Raw genomic sequence first — 9796 nt, 5'->3', positions numbered from 1 at the left:
TTTATGCCTGATTTATTCATGTTTATGCATAACAATTATCTAGAGAGATCTTAGGGTTTTAACAGACATATATAAAGAAAGTGCCCAATACCACAAAACCCAACAAAGGCACTCATCAATAATTCCAAGAGATGCAAAACGAAGATTTGCATGCAACATCCTCAAAGGGAATATGCTTGGTGAATCTTGTTGAGTCCTCCATAATTATATCAACTTTTGCAATGGGTTATTCCATTGCCTCACATTTATCCTCAAAGGGCACATGTTTGGTGAATATGCTATAGTCCCCCACAATTATATCAACTTCTCGCGCAATGGGTTATTCCATTGCCTCACATTTTTTTAAAGCACAATTTTAGTTGTTATGTTAAATTTATAGAAGTGATTTTTGAAATGGTATTCCACCATTTTATCAAAGAAATTATGTATGAAAGTGCACTTCCAAATTTTATAGATGCTAAAAGGTTAAGGGAATTTTGCTTAAATGTGAGTATTAAGTAAGCACACGTTTCTATCCTTCAAAAAATGTATTGAATGCCCTTTTTTAAGTTGAAAAGTTTATAATCAAACCTACGATTGATTACTTTTGCATTATTATCTCATAAAAAAGAGATGTCTTATGTAGATTATAACTTTTGCATCTCTTTGACAGTGCATCAAGGATCCATTTTTGGAGTCCATCACCAGACTAACTATGGAATGCTAAGGGTAAGATTATGTTTAAGTCTTCGTTCTTTAAAGCATATTGAAACACATGAACCAAGAGAATATTGACAAGGGAGTCTATCAAGACATTTGAAAGCTCAATGAATGCTTTCCAACCTTGCCATGTAAGAGAAATTTGATATTGGAAACAATGATATAATGTGGGGTAAAAGGTAGGAGGAGAAATATTTTGATAAAATGACAAAAATACAAAACTAGAATAGCTAACCACCATGTGCAAAGGGTGGGACCAAGAGAGAGCTTTAGGGAAAAAGGGAGGGAAAAACTTTATACCGAAAGTTAAAGATCATCATTCTAACTCTTAGTTTTTGAGAAGGGATGGAAGTCGTGCTTGTTGAGGATGTGTACAACCTCTTGCTTCCCCACCTCCCACACCTCCTTTACTTTCCCTTTTCTTCTCTCAAAGGCCATTGGCTTGCTCTTTTAACTACATATGCCACTTTGTGGATAATATAGCATTTACTATATACAATATTGTAGAATGGGATTGAAATATGAAAATAGTGTAAGTCCGAGCTTACATTCCAAGAAGCTTTGTGGATAATATAGCATTTAATACATACAATATTGTAGAATGGGATTGAAATATGCAAATAATGTAAGTCTGGGCTTGCATGCCAAGAAGCTTTTGCCATTTCTAAGAATGCACTCAATCGTTATAATGAAAAGATTCACAATCTCTACATTAGGTTGTTGAAACATTAAATGTTACAGGTATGGGCTTCTCATTTAATAGTGGCTTGACGGTTTAAGTGAATTGAATGACATGACAAAATGTGTTTTTGTAGACTTCTAAGAAGCTTTTGCCATTTCTAAGAATGCATTCAATCATGGTAGCATAAAGATTCACAATCTCTACACTAGGTTGTAGAAAACATTAAATGCTATGGTATGGGCTTCTCATTTAATAGTGGTTTGAAAGCTTAAGTGAGTTGAGCGATGTGACATTTGGAGCACAAAATGTGTTTTAATTGGAATAGAAAAGTGCACTTATGGAATGTTTATGGTAGTGTAAAGTGCACTTATGCAATGTGTTTTTTGTAGACTTTAAAGGCCTTATTAATTGGAATAGAAAAGTGCACTTAAGCAATGTTTATGGGAGTGTAAAGTGAGTATTTATGTGGACAATTTGAAATTTTTGATTAGTGAGATGACGAGTATTGTATTGGAGCTTGGTTTGAAACTTTGTCATGCCATCCATCCCTCATAGCATTTCAACCATTTCAGCAGGACACAAACTATGGCTATATGCTTGTGAGAGATCCAGTGACGTTCTATAAAAAATTCATAGGCATGTTATCATTTCCCACTGTCTCTGATCAATCATGTGGTGTGATGAAATTTTGATTGATTGTGATTCTCCCCAATAGAATGCTTTGCGTTCTGCATTTGTATGACAAGAATGTCATCTATCTACGATTCTCGCCATAGAGTCGACTCGCCGTGTATATGGCTTGCCAATATCTAGGTGGGGCCTCGGTGTGGTTTCATAGTCCATCTTTTCAAAATAACAAGCTCGCTCTGATTCTAGACTAGATGTTGGTTGCATTCGACCAATAAACTTGTAAGACTTGGGTCGTGAAAATTGGATGTCTCCATTCCATTTTGACTGTGCTAGAGAACCTGATGTGTGGTTGATTAGTTAGAGCTACCAATGGCCCATGACACTTGAGAATGGGTGTGGTTCGAGATATTAAGGAATGGGCTCTCACTCCCTTGATTGTCCATCAACTAAAGAGGGCCGTTTTAAGAGTCAATCTCTAATGCATCATGACACGTGAGAATAGGTGTGGTTTGAGATATCAAGGAATGGGCTCTTGGCTCCATTGATTGTCCATCAACGAAAGAGGCCTCTTTTAAGAGCCATTCTCTAATGGATCATGGAAGAGGTAATCCTCATTTTTTTCTTTAGTTCAAACAATCCAATAAAAGAGGACATATAGTTTGGTTTCTTTACAACAAAACCATATAGATATATATATAACTCGATTCGTGTGTGTCGTCCTTGCGCAAGGGCCATGCTAATCTTCTCTGTATCGTTCCAATTTTATCAGATGTCCTCGAAGGGATATATATATATATATATATATATATATGTATATATATAAATATATGTATATATATATATATGTATATATATAAATATATGTATATATATATATATGTATATATATATATATATCAGGTGAAAGAGGACATTAGGTTTAGTTTTTTTAACAACAAAACCATATATATTCATAGAATAAAAGAAGTTTGCTTTTTTTACAATAGGACATTAGATTGTTTTTTTTTTGATATGCATGTACACACTCATAAATATATTTGGTTTTAAAAAAAAACAACAAAACCAAATAAATTTATGTGTGTGTGTACATGCATATCAATAGTGGTGGTTATAGTAGTTAATTTTATGATTCCTCTCAGGAACCCACCTCTTTTTCTCTCTCTACACATACCTGCCCACATACCGACACCCATTTAATGAGATTTAATATTTTGACTGGTACTATGTACTACTGTTTACTAAAATTGCAACTTAATGACTCTAGAAATTATTTCATTTTTAATTTTATTTGGCAAATTAGGAATTTTACAAATTTGGGCTCATCTTGTCCCCAGCACACACCATGCTCTTCCACCCAAGAGCATGTTCCTCTTCGAAGGTTGAACCCAAGCCAACCGCTGTTGTGCAAAGGGCACCCACATGGCTTGCCCGCCCAGAAGCTCACTGTCCTCCTATCACATGATAAAGGCTTTTCCACCTCCATGCACATGGACATAGCCCCCATCCAAAGCTCTCTCTCACTTAGCACGAAGAAACATTCTCGGGTTTTGCAGCAGCAGCCCACTGCCGCCCCATTACTCCATAGGGTTTGGCAGATTAGTCTGTATGGCTTCGAAGTAGCACAACATAGTAGGGTTTCCTTGGAACTACAATAACACGGTAGGGTTTCACAGATCAGGGCTTTGTACAGCAGATAACACAGAAGGGTTTTGCAGGTTTCTTCTCAGAACTTGTACGGCCAAAGGCAACATGCTTGCTGCAGATCGGAGTCCTTAATGGAACTTTTTGGGTATCAATGTTACAGCAATCTGCGGAAAAACCCCTGCTCTCGCATTTTACGTTGCAGAGAGAGCCCTACCCTTGCTTAATGTACCTGAACACGAGCAGGTACATTAAGCACAGAACTCTGCAGAGAAGAGCGTAATCCGGCGCATCAAGCACATACATCTGCAGAGAAAACCCTAGCTTCAGAGAGGAAGCCCTAATCTGGCACAACAAACACAGACATCCGCTAAGGAAACCCTAGCCTCACAGAAAGCCCTAACATCAGTTGCTAGGTGTATCAGAGAGAATTTTCATGGGATAAAAGCTCTTTAGGATGGTGAAGATTGAGTTCTTTACCGAGTATAGCGAAGCGAATCGCTACCAAATTTTAGAGGTGATTGGCAAGGGCAGCTATGGACTGGTGTGCTCGGCAATCGACACACACACTGGGGAGAAGGTAGCCATCAAGAAGATTAATGACATTTTTGATCATGTATCAGATGCTATTCGAATACTCAGAGAAATCAAGCTTCTTCGGTTTCTGCGGCACCCTGACATTGTCGAAATCAAGCACATTTTGCTGCCCCCTTCCCCACGTGATTTCAAAGACATCTATGTTGTCTTTGAGCTTATGGAGGCTGACCTGCATCAGGTTATCAAAGCTAACGATGACCTGACGCAGGAGCATTTCCAGTTTTTCTTGTACCAGCTTCTCCGTGCCTTGAAATTCATCCACACAGGTAATGCTCCCTTGCCATGAATACAACACTTTTGAAATCTAGTATTCTGATGCTGCCTCGGAAATTGCGAGAATGTAGTAAATGACTTTGCAACTCACTTTCGACCAATGAGATTTGTTAGCAAGATCGTCATTTGGATCACAAAAGTGACCAATTGCATACCTTATCAGTCAACACTAGTTTTCCTTGAACTAGCCACATATGTACATACCTACATACATATGTTCATACAGCATACATACATGCACAGGTGTGCATATATGTACTTATATATATGCATATGCATGCGTGTACATATGTATGTGTGTTGATGGAAGAAAGGAAATTTTAGGCAACCATATGTGATGGGTTTTTTTGTCATGAATGCAATGTAATTACTGTCATTATAGTATGCTATGCAGCTTTTTAGGCAGCCATATGTGATGGGTTCTTGTCATGAAGGCAATGTAATTGCTCTCATTTGGTTATGCTATGCAGCTAACATATTCCATCGCGATTTGAAACCAAAGAATGTGTTGGCCAACTCTGATTGCAAACTCAAGATATGTGATTTTGGGTTAGCTCGAGTGACCTTCAATGGCTCATCCTCAGCCATTTTTTGGACTGTAAGTACATGGAGCTGGTTATGTGAAGTTGTGGTTAAAAGCTTTCTTGTTCAGTATTCGTTGCAGCAAAGTTTTATCATAATGTTTTTTTTTCTTTTTTTGGATACTCATCATGGTGCAATACCAGGATTATGTGGCGACAAGGTGGTATCGTGCTCCAGAACTTTGTGGGTCTTTCTATTCAAAGGTATTAATGTAATTTTGTCTTTTATTTTATTTCAAGCGATGCAAATAGTACACATCACATTTATTAACTAATACTTTTTTCCTCTTACTCCTGTCTTGCAGTATACCACTGCAGTTGATATATGGAGCATTGGATGCATTTTTGCTGAAGTGCTGACTGGGAAGCCACTTTTCCCAGGGAAGAATGTTGTTCACCAGCTAGATCTTATAACCGACATACTGGGAACGCCCTCTGCAGAAGTCATTTCAAGGGTTGGCTTTCGCACTTCCAGTTTAAGTTTGTATTATGGATTCTATTGGGTTTTCATCATGGTTGCTGTGGTCAACACCATTCCACAGCTGCAGGCCGACCGGGACACCTGCCTTATGTTCTGAGACTTGCTGCTGATGTGTTGAATAGAGCAACTGCTTCCAACAGGATGGGACTGATTTTTCAGTCCTGTTGACATGGCAGCCTTCCAGTGCCCATGACATCAGCAAATGGGTATCCTGGTCCACCCATTCCTGTGGCGTCCTCTCGGCTATGTTGGGTTGGTCGCACCAGCAGGAATGAGTGTCCCGTTGTCCATTCTCTTCCTCTTCAAGGGAGGTTGGGCTTGCTTTGATGTATCCCTTTGTTTCAAACATATTTGTTTCAATGGGATTTTTTTCATCACTTGATTGGCCTTCAGATTCGTAATGACAAGGCGAGGCGATACTTAAGCAATATGCGCAGAAAGCAGCCAGCGCAGTTTCAACAGAAATTCCCGCACATCGATCCATTGGCAGTCCGGCTTTTGCAGAGACTCCTTGCTTTCGATGCAAAAGATCGCCCGACAGCAGAAGAGGTGACTCCTAATGAGAAAGCTGATCAAAACATTCAGCCTTCTACAAACTCTACTGTAATTTTGTTTATAACTGTACCATCTCAGAATGAGGGATTTCTCCACAGGCTTTGTCAGATCCATATTTTAAGGGCTTAGCGAAGGTGGAGAGGGAACCTTCCTCGCAGCCAGCATCCAAAGCTGATTTTGATTTTGAAAGAAAGCGGCTAAGCAAGGATGATGTGCGAGAGTTAATTTATAGGGAGGTATATACCATAACCAAGCTTGGAACCTTATACTAGTCAACATTTGGTTTCCACAATTAGCATTGAGTTGGGCTTAATTATGCCCCTAATAATCAATCCCATTATCGGTTTTTTCTCACGTTCGGTGTTCTAATGGGTTTTGGTTCTATTGTCTGTTAGATACTTGAATACCATCCACAGATGCTGAAGCAGTATTCAAACAATAGAGATCAATCCAGGTTCATGTACCCCAGGTATGTATGTAAATGCACTTGAAACATCAGGTTGTGGCTATTGTCATTGTGTATGACTACTTAGAGAGTATTCTTTTGGTGGCAGTGCGGTTGGTCAGTTGAAGAGACAATTTGATTACGTGCAAAAACAGTCCAAGGAGACTGTGAAACCACCCATTGAAAGGAAGCCCACCTCTCTACCAAGGTAACATTTGATCCTTCGTACAGTAAGGGGCCTTATAGACATTACCTGCCCCTGTTGTTATAAGGGGATGTCACCCCTGCCCCCTTCCCTTGTGGGCGGGGGGTCTCTCTTTCCATTACCCCACCTTTTGTGTTGGGGAGATGTCTGGAAAGACTTGAAGCCTGCCGCAAGTTGGGATTGTTTCGGAGCAACAACCCTAGTGGGATGTTTATTGGAGTACCGATGAGATATTAGTGCACACTTGTGCCCTCATTCTTCTGATGACAGGTCATAATACACTGTATATAGTGTTTCTGTTTATTGGGATGATGCGGCTGATTGTGTTAGTTGAATTGCTTGACAGGGAGCGTGTATCAGAACCACGGGAGGAAGTGAAAAAGCATGTAAAAGAAAATGACAGTGGGGTACAATGTTTACCGAATAAGAACATTGAAACACGGGCACCCTTAGGACCACACAAGTCCATCCAAGGTAATGGTAACAACGGTACTTTCCTCTTGAATCTTGATGTCTTTACCTTTGTAATGAAAAGGGCTCTCTTAGGCTGGATACACAACCAGCCCCTGCTTGTCAGCAGGGACCTATCAAAGCTGTTGGCCAGGGATGGATGGACAATCCCCCCTTCCCATTGCGGGCGTTGAAAAGGTTGTGTATCCAGCCTTACGACTTGCAGTTTCACAGTTTCTCTACCTCAATAATGACAAGTAAGCACATTCTCTACATTCTTGTTTTGAAACATGCTCCATTGGATTTAATTTTTGCCATCGATTGATGTGATGGGATTTTGGGACAGGGGATTCATTGAAGGGTAATAAAACTCTTGGCCCCAATACCTCTGGGGTTGATGATGCCCCTCGGAAGGAGACATCTTATGTGAAGAAATTAGTGAAAAGTGCGAGTGTTAGTGTATCACAGCAAACCCAACCTAACCCAAGGACACGAATAAATTCTAAAGTAGACCAAGGTAATAGCAAAAAAGAAGGTATAGTGAACGAGGGGAAAGCAGTCCAATCAAGGACCAAGTCTATGGGGAGTACTGTTGCCAAGATGGTGGCTGCGTTTTCGAATGGCAAGGCGCTTTCCTAGTATGGTATGGTCTCATTATAAAGCATTCATGTTGATAGGCATCAACAAAGCTGTGCCACCGCTTCTATGAACGTAAAGCTTCTATTTACACACCCCAGTGCTCCCTTTCAATGGTACATCTAGTAACCCAAAAGAGCTTTTGTTACAGTTTTCTTAAAGAGTTGGACGGCTCCCTGTATGAATTGGAGTCATCTCCTTGTCACAACACATTCTTATATGGAATAGTGGAATTTTTTGATTTTTTCAAGCCCCAGCTTGCTAACCAGTGGGGTGAGCTCATCATCATGGGGGCCTCCACAAGATAAATGTAAAAAAACCTTAAAACAATGCTGCACGGTTTGGTTATATCAACTATGGGTCAACATTCAGTATGGTACTGTCGCACATTTATCTACCGAAGGAATTGGCCAACGCATTCACAAACCTATCTCAAGAACCCATCTCAAGTATAATGTTAGTGAAACCATGCTCAGGAAATGCTCTCAAATATAGTTATGAAGGGGGAGTGAAATGCTTATACATTAAGGTGCTGTAAGAGCAATCAATCTACACTAAAATGCTGCACCATGTACGCAAAAGTGCTTGTGTGAGTGGGTAAAGGTAGATCCTTGGCCTTACTTGTACAAGCATTGGGCTTCTTTCGATTAATGTAGACCGGAGCTTCTCATTCTTGTTGCATATTAACTAATGGAAGCTCTTAATTGGTGTGTTTAAGCTTGTATCAGTCTTCTAAAAGCTGTGTAATCTCTTATTGATCATCTCTAAATCCCCTAGGGCCAATGGCTGTTGGCTATGCAACACAAATCAATGAATTTGATGTGTTTTAGTACCTTTGGAAGCTATGCTAGCTTTCCGTCATGTAGTTCTTCTTAGACATCATACGTCAATTTCCCTATGGAAATGGAATATTTCTCTAAGGTTCTCCATTATAGATTTGTTTTTTTCCTTCATTAGGAGACCTGTTGGGTTTTGGCAATGATGTAATGTCTGCTTCAATGAAATTTTAAATACCTTAGGCATTCTTTTGAATTGGTTGATGATGAAGATTAAAGTTTGGATCTTGTCACATTTTAGTTAGAGCTCTTATGCCCCCTTCCATGCTCTTCTGTAACAAGTTCCACTACTTCGTCGAAATGAGTGTACCTTTCCTTCTTTTTAATATGTGATCATTTGTGGATGGGTTTTAACAATTTCAGAAGCTTTTTATTGCTGTGTATAATAGTTACACATCTCTCATGTTTAAGGATCTCAACACCCATGAAGAAGCATCCAACATAGCTTGATTGTAAAGGCCATCACACCTTTAATAGGAAGGGCAAATTAGTCAAAGGTAGGTCATATAAGGATGCAAGAAATCAGGTCTTATAAGGATGCAAGAAATTATCTTTAGGTACTTACAATTTAAAAACAAGTTTATGTATTTTGCTCTAAGTAAGAAGGTTAAGATTTTGGGTTGTTACAGTTAAAAATATAAATTATTAAGAAACACCATTAATATATAGAGACGGAGGATTTTCTCTATTTTTTTTTTTGGTCACACTGCTGAACAACTCTGGAACTTGCAACATAGGAATGTTGGAGAACCATGTAATGAATCTAGGAATTAGTAATAGTTCTCCTATCCAAATTATTACGCTGAAAAAGATTCCTTAAATAGAATACCCTAATCAATGCTCAAAAATCAGGCTGTACTCATTCAGTGTATTTTTCCGGTTGAAATCCTTGAATTTGTGTGTCTTTATTTTAATGATAATTTTTTTTTTCTAAATTTTAGTGCTAAATCCGCGTTACTTTGGAGCATAGAAAAACGTTCCCATAGCCCTTTTAGGAGTATGATCACAGAATGGTACTAATGGTGTTGTTCATGCGAAGAAATGGCCATGATTCTATAAGAAAAAGGTCGTATCATCGGCTGAAA

General features: G+C 39.1%; 1 protein-coding gene and 1 non-coding gene across 6 annotated transcripts; one reads left to right on the top strand and one right to left on the bottom strand.

The window, feature by feature from the left end:
• Nucleotides 1–2693: 2693 nt before the first annotated feature.
• Nucleotides 2694–2796, bottom strand: LOC147613068 (U6 spliceosomal RNA). The gene has a single exon (XR_015263421.1). It is a non-coding gene; the product is annotated as a U6 spliceosomal RNA (small nuclear RNA).
• Nucleotides 2797–3326: 530 nt separating this feature from the next.
• On the top strand, nucleotides 3327–8249 carry LOC147613067 (mitogen-activated protein kinase 9-like). 5 transcript variants are annotated; one of them, XR_015263353.1, is made up of 11 exons: nucleotides 3327–4515; nucleotides 4993–5120; nucleotides 5248–5307; nucleotides 5409–5558; nucleotides 5978–6133; nucleotides 6238–6375; nucleotides 6535–6608; nucleotides 6694–6792; nucleotides 7136–7263; nucleotides 7336–7496; nucleotides 7586–8249. XR_015263353.1 is itself a non-coding variant. In XM_086782364.1 (11 exons), the coding sequence occupies exons 1-11, from the start codon at nucleotides 4110–4112 to the stop codon at nucleotides 7602–7604; spliced, it is 1485 nt and encodes a 494-aa protein (XP_086638490.1). In that variant the 5' UTR covers nucleotides 3327–4109; the 3' UTR covers nucleotides 7605–8249. The 5 variants fall into 5 exon arrangements, 3 of the variants coding, with proteins under 3 accessions (XP_086638490.1, XP_086638489.1, XP_086638491.1); XM_086782364.1 differs by having other exon boundaries at nucleotides 7370–7496; XR_015263352.1 differs by having other exon boundaries at nucleotides 7136–7496.
• The last annotated feature ends 1547 nt before the right edge of the window (nucleotides 8250–9796 follow it).

Source organism: Cibotium barometz, chromosome 44, assembly GCF_041138505.1.
Source record: "Cibotium barometz isolate CiBa-2024 chromosome 44, ASM4113850v1, whole genome shotgun sequence".
In the NCBI taxonomy this organism is placed as follows: Eukaryota; Viridiplantae; Streptophyta; class Polypodiopsida; order Cyatheales; family Cibotiaceae; genus Cibotium; species Cibotium barometz.
Note: the sequence above shows the minus strand (reverse complement) of the source record. Positions and strands in the feature narration are given on the sequence as shown.

Bases quoted from the DNA above. Each gene is read 5' to 3' on its own strand.
- LOC147613067 (XM_086782363.1), top strand. From the start codon at position 4,110: ATGGTGAAGATTGAGTTCTTTACCGAGTATAGCGAAGCGAATCGCTAC. The intron at 6,376-6,534 runs GTATATACCATA...ATTGTCTGTTAG, and splicing joins GAGAGTTAATTTATAGGGAG to ATACTTGAATACCATCCACA. The intron at 6,793-7,135 runs GTAACATTTGAT...ATTGCTTGACAG, and splicing joins AAGCCCACCTCTCTACCAAG to GGAGCGTGTATCAGAACCAC.